The 16,145-nt window shown below is 41.3% G+C and overlaps 1 protein-coding gene across 1 annotated transcript in view; it reads left to right on the top strand.

The window, feature by feature from the left end:
- Positions 1–15,638, top strand: part of LOC18430429 (RING/FYVE/PHD zinc finger superfamily protein) — a 29,296-nt gene extending 13,658 nt beyond the window's left edge. The window contains exons 5-10 of the mRNA XM_006840581.4: positions 1,435–1,500; positions 1,598–1,708; positions 5,610–5,702; positions 15,009–15,045; positions 15,129–15,208; positions 15,293–15,638. Coding sequence (XP_006840644.3) covers positions 1,435–1,500; positions 1,598–1,708; positions 5,610–5,702; positions 15,009–15,045; positions 15,129–15,208; positions 15,293–15,370 — 465 coding nt within the window. The 3' untranslated portion in view covers positions 15,371–15,638. The remainder of the gene's footprint in view (positions 1–1,434; positions 1,501–1,597; positions 1,709–5,609; positions 5,703–15,008; positions 15,046–15,128; positions 15,209–15,292) is intronic.
- The last annotated feature ends 507 nt before the right edge of the window (positions 15,639–16,145 follow it).

The raw sequence follows: 16,145 nt of genomic DNA, 5'->3' as shown, positions 1-16,145 counted from the left end.
GGTGAGTCAATGTCTTCCCTTTATTCTCTGGTTAGGCTATCCTGACTGGAAAATTGTCTGCTACATTCAGGGGGTTGTTGTAAGGGCACCTTTTACTTAAAGTAAAGCTGTGGTACTATTTGTGACTTTCAAGATAAGGTTTATCTTTGAGCTAATGGTGTACCTCTAGATTTATGATGCATCTCTGGGCTACGTTGGTAATTGTGGTGACAGCTCTCAGTGGGATTCATGGGTATGAGTTGCTTTTTCATGTCCTTATTACCTTTGCTTGTAACTCTGGCTAGGTGGGGCTCGATTTGCCCATATAATTGATTGGTGTTAGTGATCACATAGCGAGGTTGGTGAAGGAACTGATGAATTAGCCAACTTGGATGTCTATGAACCCCATTTGCATGAAAGTAGTTCTGCCCCATTCTTTTGACTGACGTCTCTTTTATGACTTGTTCTTCAGTATTTGATTTAGATGTATTGTTGAAAGTGAAAGCAAGCTCTTGAGCCAGATACAAATTGCCAACATTTATTTTAAGAAGGTGGAGAACATCAAGGGAGCATATATAACGAAACAATTAAGAATTAAGAAATCCAGCAAATTTCAGCAATAGGACAAGTTCTGCTTGATATCACAAGTGCAAAACCACGCATTTCCTGGTGCACAATCTAATTATATGAAAGAGGGAAATTGTGAAATGTGAATGTAGCATATCCTCAACATTTCAGTTTATCATACTTAAGAAGGCTTTTTAAAAGAGAATATAAAAGTATTGAGCTGTCTCTTTTGAATGTTTTCATTTTCCATGACTTTGTGTTGTTATTAGCACCCTTATTGTTGACACGCTCAAGAAAATCTAGTTTATAAAGGCTCATGCCAAAATGGATATGTAAGAAGCAAGATTTGGGAATGACTTTTTGGAAATATGATAATGTCTTTTTGAATGTTTGTAACTGGATTGCGTGGTTGGTTTTTTTCATTTAGTATTTACAATCTTCTTTTGAATGTTTTCATTTTCCATGACTTTGTGGTGTTATTAGCACCCATATTGTTGACATGCTCAAGAAAATCGAGTTTATGAAGGCTCATACCCAAATGGATATGTAAGAAGCCAGATATGGGAATGACTTTTTGGAAATGTGATAATCTCCTTTTGAATGTTTGTAACTGGATTGCGTGGTTGGTTTTTTTACTTCAGTATCTTTTGAATGTTTTCATTTTCCATGACTTTGTGTGGTGTTATTAGCACCCTTATTGTTGACACGCTCAAGAAAACTGAGTTTATAAAGGTTCATGCCCAAATGGATATGTAAGAAGCCAGATTTGGTGAATGACTTCTTGGAAATATGATAATCTCCTTTTGAATGTTTGTAACTGGATTGCGTGGTTGTTTTTTTTTAACTTTAGTATTTAAGATCTTCTAAATGTATTTTCTTTGGTTTCAGGTCCCTGATGAAGCTGTCTCTAAGTGCACAGCATGTGGAGCAGACTTTGGAGCTTTTGTTCGGAAGGTTGTCTCTAACTTATCGTTTTTTAGATAATTGAGAACTTCATTATTTTTTGTATTATGCTTTTTGGTGTATTAACCTCTTTTTTCGTCATTTTCAGCATCACTGTAGGAACTGTGGAGATATATTTTGTGATAAATGCACCCATGGTAGAATTGCGCTCACTGCAGATGAGCAAACCCAACCGGTCCGTGTGTGTGATAGATGCTTGGTAGGATTTCTTCATTTCTCACTTTTAAGGATCATTTGATGAGGTTGAAGAGTGTCTGTCTTGATACCCATTGCCTAATTGTCTGTATGTTTTGAGTTTTGAGTTTCCAAGAGGTTTTGTACAAAAATATGACTATTGATTGTTATAGAATTCATTTACCATGATAAATTCATGAATTCTTGAATGGCCTTTAGTTACTAGTCCATAAATCTTTTCATTGAAGATGACATCTGGTTCACTTCCCTCGTAAAAAGGAAGATAACATCTGGTTCATGATGTTGTTGTTACATTTTAGATTCTAGACAATTGGACAGTGATTGAAGAAGTACAGACATTATTTCAATTCAACCAGTTTTATCAGAACCAGACCAGACTGGCTGGTTGGCTGGTTCAACTAGTTCAGTCTGCGAAAAATTTGGATATTAAAAATACATGTGATTTTGTAAATTTCATAATATGTTATAGGGTTTTGGCCCATTTTTATTGGTTCAACTGGTTTGATGACAGGTTGAACCACTAATTGAACTGGACCAGGCACTTTCCTGGTTCTATGGCCAGTCTGGTTTTGAGAAAATGGATAAACCTGTTACTTGTATTCTACTAATGGTCAAGGTGGCCATACTAGTACCTAGTTAATCAGCACTTTACTTGGTGGTGCTGTTACGTTATTTCTGTTGGTGGTGCTGATAAGTTATTTCTATTTATTGGATTGTTTTAAGTAGAACCTTCTCCTAGGTGGTGGTGCTTTTTAATTATTTCTATTTTCAGATTATGTGAAAGTGTGTGGGTTACCAAGATCATATTGATGTTGGGACTATTTCTGGGTGTGTCTGGTCAGTTGATGGTTCCTCTTGCTGTACCTAGTTAATCAGCACTTTACCTAGTACCTAGTTAATCAGCACTTTACTTAGTTGGTGGTTCTTACTAGTACCTAGTTAATCAGCACTTTACTTAGTTGGTGGTTCTTACTAGTACCTAGTTAATCAGCACTTTACTTAGTTGGTTGTGGTGTTACGTTATTTTTGTTGGTGGTGCTGATAAGTTATTTCTATTTATTGGATTGTTTTAAGTAGAACCTTCTCTTAGGTGGTGGTGCTTTTTAATTATTTCTATTTTCAGATTATGTGAAAGTGTATGGGTTACCAAGATCATATTGATGTTGGGACTATTTCTGGGTGTGTCTGGTCATTTGATGGTTCCTCTTGCTGTACCTAGTTAATCAGCACTTTACCTAGTACCTAGTTAATCAGCACTTTACTTAGTTGGTGGTTCTTACTAGTGCCTAGTTAATCAGCACTTAGTTGGTGGTGGTGTTACGTTATTTCTGTTGGTGGTGCTGATAAGTTATTTCTCTTTATTGGATTGTTTAAAGTAGAACCTTCTCTTAGGTGGTGGTGCTTTTTAATTATTTCTATTTTCAGATTATGTGAAAATGTATGGGTTACCAAGATCATATTGATGTTGGGACTATTTCTGGGTGTCTGTTCATTTAATGGTTCTTCTTGCTGTGAGCAGCCGTGGGATTGTTACCATTTGGGCTTATCGGCTGTTGTTGGGATATTATGTTCTGTGTCAAGTTACATCCTTTTAGTGTTTAGGGCTTTAGGCTCATTTTTTAAGTTACACAGTATGCCTGAATGGGCACCTGTTTACCTCAGCAACTACTGTTGCGTCAACACCGCACTGCGGTGTTTGAAACTCGTCCTTTGTCTTCTCTGCATGCTTAAAGTAGTTAGTTAGCCAGTTTGGGTAAAACAATGTTTCTATCATAGTGATTGTAGGTCTTGTTGCCCTGCATTTGTTTGGGTTTCTAATTCAACGACCCACAGTTTTGGATATCCCAAAACATGTCCATTGAATGAAAATAAACACATAAGATATGATCCACAACTTACATGTTTGTATTTTTGCATAATGATCGAATACAACTAGCAGTCTGACTTGCTGACTTTCTTAAGTTGCTTCCGACTCTTGTCATGGCCTTCCTGAGACATTTGACTCCAACAGTGTTTGCCAGCTCGGGCAAGTTGACTTGGATTCTCATCTGAGTTTCTCGGAGTTGGCAAGCTGCCAAATTCGGAACACCCCCAATTCTTGGTCTTATAAAAAATATTTATCTTTTCCAATATTTTTTGTTTCGTTTTTTGTTTTACTAAAAACACCTTTCTGAGCCTAAATTTCGCCCATAGGCTCATTTTTTATTATCTATCCACTAGATAGACAAAACAATCAAATTTGATGGATTTGAGAGACTGAAAAATTGACCTAGGTTTTACCCTGTTCCAAAAAGTTGTGGTTTCTTTGCAACGGTTGGTCGATCTTTGATAAAATTTATTCCCCAACCCTCCCTATCTTTATGTTATTCATTCAGTCATATGGACTTGCAGAACAGCAGATCAGGATTCGTGTGATAAAATTTATTCCCCAACCCTATCTTTGTGTTATTCATTCAGTCATAGACTTTCACAATGGCAGACTATGATTCGTGTAGCCGACCCCGATTAGTTGGGAAAAAGGCTTTGACGATGATGATTCAGTTATAGATTTGTTTTTCATTAAAATAACACAAAAATTCAGATATGTGAGATTCTAGACTTAGATTTTCTATTCATTGGAAAATTTGAAGACTCAGATCAACTAGATCTGAACTCTCTTCACCCAAATCTGATTTGGTTTTGATTGGGATTTTCTAAGATTTGATGAGGATTTGAGTCATTGATTCGCACTGAGCACATAGATTTGGGGATCAGCTTCGACAGCTTCGAAATTTTAATCTAAGTTTCATATCATTGGTTTTCTTAGGTATATTTCTTTTTTTAAACTTTAATTCATATAATCCATATTTTATATACTTTTAATGTTTTTCCTATTTTTACTAATTTTTCACTAGTTTTTCCATATTTTGGGCTGTTTGGGTGATTTGGGGGCTCACTCTAGTGAACTTGGATTTGCCTGAGTAACATGGACTGGTCACAGTCCAAGTTGCATGGCCGAGCCGTGTTTCTGAAAATTGGACTCCAATGAATCTGTGTTTCTCACTGACTTGGTAGTATACGATTCGGGAACTTGGTTTTTGGTTTAATCCATAAGAAGAGTATTTGCTAAAAATATGAGTCTCTGAAGTTGATGGTTGACTTCAAATGTAGAAAATTTTGCCATGTGTAGTTCAATGAGAAAATCCACTGCGTGGTTGGTCTTTCAGTTTAATTGTTGGATATACTGATATATTTTTAGAAGAACTGAGATTTCTAAGTCATGCCTTATAATATTTCCTATATTAACTGTCATGAACGAGCCGGCCTGACCCGGTAGTTGAAGAAGTCGTTACCCAGCTGTGAGCAGGCAAACTACTATTTTCTTCAGACAAGTCTGAGAACTTATGCGTATCTTTATGAGATTTTTTGTAGTTCTCTCCCTCTCTCTCTCTCTCTCTCTTGCCACCATGGATGTATAAAGACTTCTTCACGCCGAACTGGGGCCGGACTGGTTATGAGATTTGTAACTGAATGTCTTTAGCTTCAACTGTGCATGATCACAAAACCTTGTCATGGAGTTCCTGCGCCATTCAATGATCATGTATTCATGGTTTCTGTTATCCCTCTTGTGCGACACCTTAACTGAAAGTATCATACTGTTTCTTTTCTGCTGTTATGTGATTGCATGGTGTACTTCTTTTCTCTAGAAATTTGCCAGAATTGATCATGCATCTGTCCTAGATCTCATATTTAAATGTGTTTCACGATGTGTTCATGCATATTAAGTGAAAGCAGATACTTTTTGCACATATTTACTTTGTCAGGTTTTTAGTTCTTTGTGGATTTCCAATTTATTATTCATTAAATGCATAGGTTGGAAATGCTTTGGACTTTCAACAGAACTCTCTCATATTATTTTCTCACAGGCAGAAGTGTCTCAAAGGCTGAGCAATACTAAGGAAGCCACTAGTAAACCTGTTGGGCAGCACAGCCATGAAGACCTTGCCAAGAAGCTTCAGGTAGACTGCTCATGTGTACTCAATTGAATAGCTTAAGATGTTATTCTTACTTGCACTGGTACTGGTGATGTTTTCCTGTTGACCTCCTATTCCCCTGGGAAAGATTCTGTGTGTTTAGGTTGACCCTGCATACTTTCTGCAGGTTATATTTATTTCATTTGCATTTGTTTCCTAGAAATACATCGCGGTATGATTAGTTCTTCTACGAGAAGTCTGGTCTAGACCAGAAAATAATTTGTTTTAACATTATCCATCATATTCATTTCTTGTCAAAAACATAACTTTAGATTCTCTTTGACTTCTGAGTACATTTGCTTGTTTTCCCTTTTGCTGGAAGGCATCATGTGAAGAAAGCTGGACTAATGACCACTAGGCTTAAATGTTCTGTATTTCTTTTGTGGCATCTTTTTATACCCGTGGCCATTCACCATGTTGGTTGTATATTTTAGAGGTGTCAAACCTAATAAGAAATGTGACACTCTTCACAATACATAGACTCTTTTAACATGGATTAACTGCTAATGACATTATCAATGTCGCAATACTTCCATGCATGTCTGATACTTAATTGGAACCATGTATTTTGATTATGAAGCTCATGGTTGAGACTTAAGAAACTTGCTGACATCCATTGGATCAATCAATTTCTATAACGACCTCATCTCAAAATGCATTCCAAGAAATCCCAACTCTACTGATCTTAAGCCTTCACCAAGCAGTGTTACCTCAATTTAGCTCATCTCAAAATGCATTCCGACATGTTTAGACGTGTCCGACACGTAATCTGTATGTCTGAAAATTACTTGTCTTGACAAGCCATGTCGGTATTTATACAAAACGTGTCTTAGCAACAGACATGGTGTGTCCTCACTGATTTAGGCAGATGTTCCCTTCATATTTATTTGAAGTTCACATTAAAAGCGATATCCATCTGGACCATCAATGACAGGTGTATATTTTATCGATGATTATATTAATAATAGCTATAAAGGTCTAACTGTTTGCAATTTATTTGTGAATTTATTGTACAAACTGCAAAGCATCAAAGGGCAAGAAAGATCATCATGATATGTGTATTCGTGTAGTCCCACATGGGCCCTTTTTTGGATGTTTCTGGTGTGGACTCAAGAGTATATATTATCTTATTTTCAATTTTTATTTTTATTTTTTTATAATTTATGTATGTATTATATTCATATGTAAAAAAAAAAAATTGTACAAACGTGTTGGGCCGTACTTACTTTTTGGGCCAAGTACTAGGCGCGGCACCCATGTTAGTGTGTCCATATAACACTGTCCCCAGGTCTATTTGAAAATTGCTTCTGAAGTCCATTAAATAGTTTCTATTGAACAAAGCTTGCTTGCTTGGATTCAATGAGAGAATCACTACCTTGATTCTTCACGATAATACTTTTGCAATGATTTCTTGCAATTGCAGTTTGTCTCAACTCCACTTCCCAACCATGGGAGTGAAGGGGAGCTATAGATATTATTATTACATAATTTAAGTATTTCTTGAACACTTCTTTGTCTCATGAAAAAGGGCCCATGGAAACCATCTGGCTAGGGGCTTTATTCCTTTGTATACCAAAAAGTACTTAAATGGTTGAATTGAGGTATAAATATTTTACATGTAATTTGGATTTTTTTAACAATGATTTGTGAGACTTTCTTGTCCTATGTCCTATTTTTATAGTTTCCTCTCTTTTTTTTTTTTTTTTTTTTTTGTACTTTTATGAAATGTCTCCAACTGTAAATCAAGTTTTCCTAAATCCATGTTTTATGTATTTTTTTTCATCTTATCTGGCTTTTTAGATTGTTTTTAGTTTAGTTTGATGTTCACCATTTTATTTTATTTGCCTATTGTTAGTATTTAATTTTTTTTTTTGTTAACTGTTGAAGTAATACAGTGGTCCGCCGAGACACACTGACCGGGGCTCTCGGCAAAAAATATTAGGCTCCTCGAGAGGGGAGGCCTTGTACAAAAAATGGGTGGGGCTTATGAGTAATGCCCATCACAAAGGATTTACAAGAAGAAACCGATGATCCACATAGTTCAAAACATCCTGAAAAGCTCGAAGAACAACAGTGAGCCAAAAACTCCAGTCTCTCATGAGCTTGAGAGTGCGTCCTCCTTAGCCAGTTGGTCTGCCAAGGCATTTGACGTCCTCCAAATATGCGTCCATAAGACAACTGTATCCTTGCAAATATGCATTGTCTCATCATAAATCGATGCAAGGTACAAGGGGGGAGGAGCAAGTCCGGCAGCCCATGTGATAATATTTTGGGCATCTCCTTCAACCATCAATGGTTGAGCCCACGCATGGTCAAACAATTTGAGTCTCGAAAGGAATGCCATAGACTCGGTGTGGCCAATGTTCATGGAAAAAGAGGCCAGGATGTTGCTGTGGTGGTCTCTGAAAACCACCCACTCCTATTGGTCCAGGGTTACCTAGGGAACACCCCGTTAAAATTGAGTTTTGTAAGGCCTGCTGGTGGGGGGGACCAGTTGTTCGCTCGTGATATCCGAGGGGAACATAATTGTAGGACTTCTTCCCAATTTTGCAAGAAAGTCGAAGTCGAAATGCGTTTAAATTCCTTGTGGTTAGAAGCCAAAAAAAATGACCTAGGAGGTAATTTTGTTGAAAAGTGCTAAAACTTTGCACTTGATTCCTCGGAATATCCTTGAGTTTCTCTCGGTCCATATGACCCCAATCGTTGCCGCTATGGAGGCCCACCACAAAAGCCTGCCCGCGTTTGGCCATGGAGAGTCCATTGAGAATTTAAGGAGGGTTGGTAGGGAAGCAGGAGTTACCTAGTAAAGGCCGAAAAGTATTCTACTCCATAGGTTGAGGGCTAGGTTGCAATGGATGAAAAGGTTAGGGTTGTACTCTTCTTCGCAAAGGCACATGACGCAACGATTAGGAATCGGAATTCTCCTCCGTTGGACTTGGTCCACTGTGAGAGCTTTTTTACAGTACGCTATCCAATTGAACGCTTGTGCTTTTGGTGGAGCTATCGAAGACCACACCTTAGAGACCGCTGAGGTCGGAAAGTAGGGAGAGGTGGGCGATTGCAAGAGTTTTTGGTAGGAGGAGGCAACCTAGAAAGACGCCGAAGGGGAAGGGCTCCACACCAGGCTATCGGCATCGGATAGGGTGAGGAAGGTTGAGTGCAGTAAAGAGGGCAAAGAGAGAAAGTCTGATATTTCAGTATCTGAGAGGGGGCGTCTAAAGGAAGGGTTCCAAACCCTTCGGTTATCGGAGATGGTCATCTCATCGCCCCTCGCCGGCTACCTCCCCCACCCACCCCCCTCCCCCACCTACACCTGTTACCCCTACTCCCTCTGCCTCGGAAGGCCCTCCATTTGCGTCTTCCCCTACTTCTCCTTCAAACTCTTTCGGGGACATGCGTCCCCACCTTCTCATTACCCCCTCGATATTCTCTTGATATTCTCAACGTCCCCTCTAATCCCTCTCCATCCTTTTCCCCTCTGTCTTCACCTCTTCCCTCGACCACTCTTCCTCCAACCAGCTTCTCCTCTCCCCACCTTTCCTCCGCCAGCCTTCTCTCGCCACAATCCCCTCCCCCCTCTCACCCTTCCTTTGACGAAGCCCCTCTTCTTGCTTCTTTCACTCCACGCTTCTCCTTACCCTTTCCCCGACCTCCCCTCGGCTGCTCCTCCACCTTGTTCTCGCCCCTTATCTCCACCCCTTGATCCCCCTCCCCCTGTGTCCCCTCTGTTAGGTCCCCTTGACCCCCTGCCACCACTGGTCCGTCAATCCCCTGCGAAGCTCCCCCTAACCTCATCTCAATCTACCGGTTCTATGAAGTGGCCACTGTTTCTAGTTGGGATTGTGGCGGTCGAATCTGATGACCCCACCCCTCTGGACCTTGAGGTCCTTGCATCCTCACTAGCCCCCTATCTTCCTTACCACCCCACTCTGATCCCCATCTGCAAGGTTAGGATTGTATCTACTCCTACTCCGTTGCCACTTGGTGACCCTTGTGCCTCCCTCCTGGCCCCGGTAGACTTGGCCTCCTTACCCTCTCACCCTTACGTGATACCCTTGGATCCCCTCGTCCCCTTACCTCTCCCTGTTCAGCTTTCCCCTTATCCTTCTCTACTCAACCCGCAGTCTTACTACTCCCCTCCTCTCTTCACTCCCCCTCAACCCCCTGCCCCTCTTCCTCTTCTCCCAATCCCCCTTTTTGGCCTTGTTCTCTTCAACCCCCTCCCTCCCCCCGCTTGGCCTTACTCCCCAGCCTCTGCCTCCTCTTCACCCTTGCTCTTGGCCAGTTTTTCAATAGTTTCCTCGACCCCTGACTCTACACTTTCCTTGCCCCTTGCCCTCAGCCTTCCCAACCATCATGTAACTTCACATTCCTCCAACCATCATGTAAAATAGTAGAATACCATCTCAAACAAAATCTAAATTACTAACAAATTCATATTACTCGTTATCGTCTTATCACACCACATATCTGTCATTAAAGAAACCCCAAATTTAGCCCATCCCTCTTTATGGGTCTTGAGATATTCGTTAGTATACTCGATTTCTTTCTTCAGTAATGGCTCTCCAATCTCATAAGGAGTTGCAGCTTTTAAACCTGGCCCAAATTGCCCAATTGCTTCCAACATTGTATGGAAGCTATTCAAGCGAGCAGTGTTAAAAGAAATGCCCGCATGGTAAAACCACCGAGCAATATACTGAATCACCCCGCCTCTATCTTCTTTTTTAAATCTATTTTCAATTGTCACTTGTTTTTTTCCCCTTTCCTCCCTTGCCTTTCTCAGTTACCGTCTCAGGGCTAGGTGTAAAAAAACTAGCTATAGGCCCTCTCATACGAGGCTTCTTAGACCCAAAAGCCCGCTTGTTCTTAGAGCTCTGAGTAACAACCATGGCTACCTCTTCTTCCCCTCTTCATCTTCTTCTTAAGTGTCAATATTATCATAAAAAACATGGACCCTTGATTTTAATTCTGCTATTATCATTTTTTTGGCATTTTTTTTACTCTTTTCACCTTCAATGTATTCACAAATTTGTTTCTTTACAAGATCTGAGACTTTCTTACATGAGGCAACATTACCTCTAATACCGGCAACATGTTTCTTAAATCTATTTATGTCGGCATTAGAAACATGTCTACATAAATTGCTCATAATTTTATTCCTGTCATTCTTATTAAGGTTAACACAATATTTCTATCCTCGATCTCCACCCCTACTAGACCCCGCAAAAGACATCAAATTGGAAAAATAAAACTCAAACAAAGATTACAGATTGACCTTTTCTGCCCAATCTCTGATCTTCAATGTTGGTTACCTCAATCGAGCTACGAATCAACTCAAAATTCTTCTAATGCCACCAATAGCACCCTAAAAATAATTTCAATGAGAAAAGAAAACTTTTTCAATCCACAAAAAGTACTTTCGATTCTCAGAAATAAGGTTAGAGATTGAGGATTTCGCACAAGATGTCACCGCAGATTCCGGCTGCAGGAATTCTTTAACTCCAGTCAAAAGTTCAAGATTGTCAAACCTTCGTTCGGGAACCAAATCGCCTCCCGTTTGTCGCAACGCGATCGTGGTAACATGCTCAATGCAATTCAGCAAAGAAATCGAAGAAAAACATCAAGATGAAGACGCACTATCAATCAAAAGTTTTTAAGATCTATTCAAATTTCAAGTTATGTGATCATGCCTTTAAAGTGTGATTCGTGGCTTAAAATTATTATCAAAATGATTATACCATTGAGCCCTGCACGATGGCAATCATCTTTTGTTCGTTCGGATGACAGATCGTCAATGGATCATTCGAGAAGAATCAAGAACGTCCCTAGTTCTCAGCAGGGACTGTTTTGAAATTTCCCCAATTGTTAGATAGGGGGCAAATCAGTCATTTTGCACATTATTTTTTTCTTTTTTTTAATTCAAATAAATTGTAATTATCCCCAATTAGGGTTAGTTTTTGGTAATCCACCCATGTTTTAGCCCTAGTCTATAAATAGACGCTACCTCTCATTGAAAAAGGGGGGAGGAGAAAAACTTTGGCTGAAAATCGTTGTACAAGGATTCAACCTTTGATCAATAAAAATTAAGGCTTTCTTCTTGAGTTCTCTTGAGCATGCCTTGAAGAGAGAGAGAGAGAGAGAGGAGAGAGAAAGTTTAGAGCGGATCTATCTTCAAGGTATTTTCTCTCTCTTCCCTTCTCTCTCTTCGGTTTTCTTTTTCTCTTCTTCTCTTTCTGCTTCTTCGTCTGTATTCTTCTTCTCTGCTGAGTTTTTCTCAAAGGCCATGCACGGCAGTGGTAGTGTCGTGCATGCCTCTTTCTGCCGTCTCTCTTCGTTCTTTTCTTTCCCTCAATGTAGTTCATGCACGACATTAGTCGTTGCTACGCGTGACGCCGTCTGAAGGAGCACACAGTGAGCCGGGCTGTACTCAAGTAGCGGGTCGGGCTCCTGTTTCGGTTCCAGGATTGGTGCCACGCGCGACGATGTATTGCCGACTGTGAACTATATTTCTTTCGTCTCACGGGTCACAGACGGCTGCTCACCGCCGTCCGCAGGCGTGTCTTCGATGTCTTGCGCAAGCGCAAACGGCGATAGTTATTGTCGTCCGTGGACACTCGGCGCCCAATGCCTATCACCAACGGTGATGCTTATCGTCGCCCGTGGGGGTCTCAACCGTGCGCCGCGTCTATCGCAGATGGCGATGGTTACCGCCGCCTGCGGGCCTCTCTTTTGCGCTCTGTGCCTATCGCAGACGACAATACCTATCGCCGCCTGCGAAGGATCGTTGCTGCCTTCCCATGTCACCGACGAAGATAGCCAACGCCGTCTGCAGTTCACTGCTCACCCCTTCGCTGCGTGTGGGTCCCTCGACCCACTTGTGCTGCAAATTAACCATGTTAGTGCTGTACAGAGAAAACAAGGTGATTGCAGATCAAGGGAGGCGATTCAGAACCAGTTGAAGCAACTAGGGGGCTTTCCGTCGTGATCTAAGAGGGCGCCCGTGCGAGTCAGCCCGAGTAAGTCATGGACCCAGGTGAGGTTGGTCCCCACTTCACGAATAAAATTCCTCTCTCACCAGTTGGGCACTTGCCTTTGTTCTGTAAGCAAGGTTCCCAAGAGAGCGATCACGTGCACCCGATCATCTAGATCCGGGGGGCGAGATCGAGGCATCCGATCAGTTTGGCGACTCCACGATTCGCTCTTGCTTGAACGGCATCACCTTTTATTTTTTGCACTGCATTCCATGGCATTTGGGATATTCAACCTGTTCATTCGAGTTGGGAATTTTCTCATCCCCGCACTCGTGACCGTCCCAAGGAAGCGAGTTTCTCAAGCCTTGTTCCTTACACTTCTTTTGAGTCAGGTTTCACAGTCCAGTTCCCAGGTTCTTTCCTGGATTGATGCAATAAGTGACTTGAAGGTCCCTAACTCCCCACTTACTAGTCCTGGTAGACCCTCCACTAAGGCCTTCGCTTTGGGAGCATGTTTGCTACCTCCCACAGCACGCACCCTGCTACTGGCAAGTCCCTTGCTAGTCACATTGTTAAGGTAAGCCAAAAGGCTGCCCTGTCCGCTTTGGCGAAAGGCAAGCAAGTTGCCATCGCTCCTGAGGGTCGCCGCATGGCCAGCTCCCATACTCCTTCACCACCCCGAACCTCTATGCCTAGAGGCTCGACACATCGAGGAGGAGATCCTGGAGCCTCCACCTCTCGCACACACCTAAAGGCTCGTGGTCCTTCCACTCGAGCCACACCTCGGGGCAACTGTCATACTGCCTTGAGCTTGCATCCAAGGCTAGGCCTTCTCGGGCCAAACCCAGCACGCGCCTTGCATCTGCATCTGACATTGGATTTGTATATTTATTCCCCGACACTGATATAAGATTGGAAGGAAATTTGAAAAAACAGCTGACGAATGTTTCCTCAGAATTTGCATGCGATAGACTGTTCTCAGTTGAGTTAGCCTAGATACTCAAAACTTCCTGGGAATTTTTGCTTTTTCTTGCCAGACTTAGTTTGGTACCATTAGTTGATTATTCTGGTCAAGCCATCCATATCACGTATAGGCTGTTGCAAAAAAGAGGTTCAGCCTACAACGTGTGGGCTGTTGCAAAAAATCTACACAGATAACAGGGGAAGCATAAGAAGAATGGGGTGGGAGAAGTGATAGAGATAAGAAAAAGGAAAAGATGGGTGTGAGAGATAATAAACAAGACAAAGGAGAAAAGTGGTGCTTCTAGTCTACCTTGTGTATTTGCTGAGTGCACTAGGATGCTCCTTAATTGGCAAGGCTATCTGCTACTGTGTTGGCCTCCCTTGTCATAAGACTGACTTCCACTTGAACCTCCCTGAAAATATAGCAGAGTTTCTTTTCTTTATTTATCCCCCAATAGTCCATATGGTGGCTAGAAGCGAAACCCTCTTCAGGAATAGGCCTGTGGCAGATGGAGGAGAGAAGGCGGCATAAAAGAGCTGTTGGTTTGTGTTCAGTGTCATCCAAGGCTCCTGGAAGGACTGTAGGAAGGTGCGCTCATAAAGATCCATCTAGTGGACAGTGGATGAAATGATGGTCATGGGTTGTTTTGGCTTCCTTGCCCAGCGAGCATTTATGAGGTATGCTGGAACCCCTTCTTTGTAACTCCTCCACCGTTAAGTGTTCTGTTGGAGCTGACTAGCCAGTTTAGAGCATGTAATTGAGGGGATGGACGTGAGCCACCATTTTCTGTGGATTGTTGGGGTTTGTGGAGTGGGCTTCGATGGTGTGGTAGGAGGAAATCGAAACATGTCAAGGAGTTGACTTTATGTTGAATGGGAGGGGTCCAGATGACTATATCCTTGTCTATACCAGGTAATTAGAGTTGTAAAGATTGCAACATGTCGAGTAGTTGCGAGTGTTCCTTGTTGGGAGGGTTTATCTGAATCTAGGGCACCAAATGGTTCCAGCACTAGTGGTCTGGCAACAAAGAGCCATCATAGCATTGGGGTCTGAGGTTGCATCAAAGAGGCATAGCCAGTGTTTGCAGAGGGGCTTTTATCTTATTGCATTAATTTGATTATTTGAAAGGTCATATTATTCCAAATTAATTTGTGTACAGGTGTGACTGTGCTAAACTTTCTGAAGAAATATTGTTTTGACAGCATCTGGGCCTTGTCTGTACTAAACAAGATCCCTATGCAGTTTTTATGATCGACCTGTGACATTCCATTTACTAAGTTTCATCTATCTCAAGTTCTCTAGTATTTATGTATATTCTAATAAGACCCCTGTAGAACTAATTACTTCTTTTTACAGGAGGAAATTGACAGAAATCGCACGGCAGCTTCATCTGGTAAGCTTCAACAAGAGTTAAATACAATGGTATTGCTTCTGTAAGTTGGGCTACATCAATGATGAGGGGAACATGTTTTTCAGGTCATGCAAAGCTATCCTCTGATGGATCCACTAGGAGGATGAGAGAAGTTGCCTGTCCCACATGTACAGTACATTTGCAGGTGAAATACCTTAATGCCTTACGTTTTCCTACTTTTCGCTCTTTCGTGTAGAGCAGCTCATCTGTATCTGCTGTGGTTGCTTAGGTCCAAGTTCCAAGCTCTGGATCCGAGACCGTAGAGTGTGGTGTGTGCCAGCATCCTTTCCTTGTGAGTGCACACTGATGTACCTAGCCTAGCCTTATGGGTGAGCAGGACACCTGTGGATGGTTCACGTCCTGTTTATTCAATTATTATGGAATCTTGAATGAACTTTTGCGTTGATATTTGGTGTTTCGTGTTTGTGTATAATTTTCTGGTCTGGCTTTATCATGACGAGACGTCTTGTTGAAGATCTGCTTCCTGTATAAGCTGCTGTGATGTCTCTGTAAAGGCATAAACATTGTGTCAGGGATTTGGATTTTTCGGCAGTCTTTGAGTGTTTCCTTGAAAATCTGGGAATCGTTACCCTAGTTGGTCCCAAAAATTCATATTTACTAAGCCGAACCTCGCTATGCATACTGCTTTGAACGTAGTGGCAGTGGTCTTTCCTATCCTAATTACAGCTGTTTATTGGTAATTGGAGGCCCATCTGGTCTTTCCTATCCTAATTACAGCAGTTTATTGGTAATTCGAGGCCCATCTAGGTATCTCTGGTATGTTAATCTTCGTAATATGGGTGGTTTGGGAATCGAGGAGTAGTTGCCTGCTACAATTCTGCCAAATGAATGTGTTTTGAAAATTGTTGAGTTGACTCGGAATCACTCTTGGTTATGCATGGTTTTCACGAGTTTTTATATTATTTTATTCTGTTATATTTGAATACAAAAAGAGCCCCCAGGAAGTTAGGAATCTGGATTATGAATTAATGAATTGGAAGTGGCTCGGAACCACAGGTTCGAAAACTGGTTTATGGAAATTATGTTTCTTTTGTTGTGGTTTTAACAATGTTACACGCGTG

The sequence above is a fragment of the Amborella trichopoda genome, chromosome 9 (assembly GCF_054954075.1).
Source record: "Amborella trichopoda isolate Santa Cruz 75 chromosome 9, AtrichopodaSantaCruz75HAP2 v2.0, whole genome shotgun sequence".
NCBI classification, from domain to species: Eukaryota; Viridiplantae; Streptophyta; class Magnoliopsida; order Amborellales; family Amborellaceae; genus Amborella; species Amborella trichopoda.
This window is presented reverse-complemented; position numbering and strand designations above follow the sequence as displayed.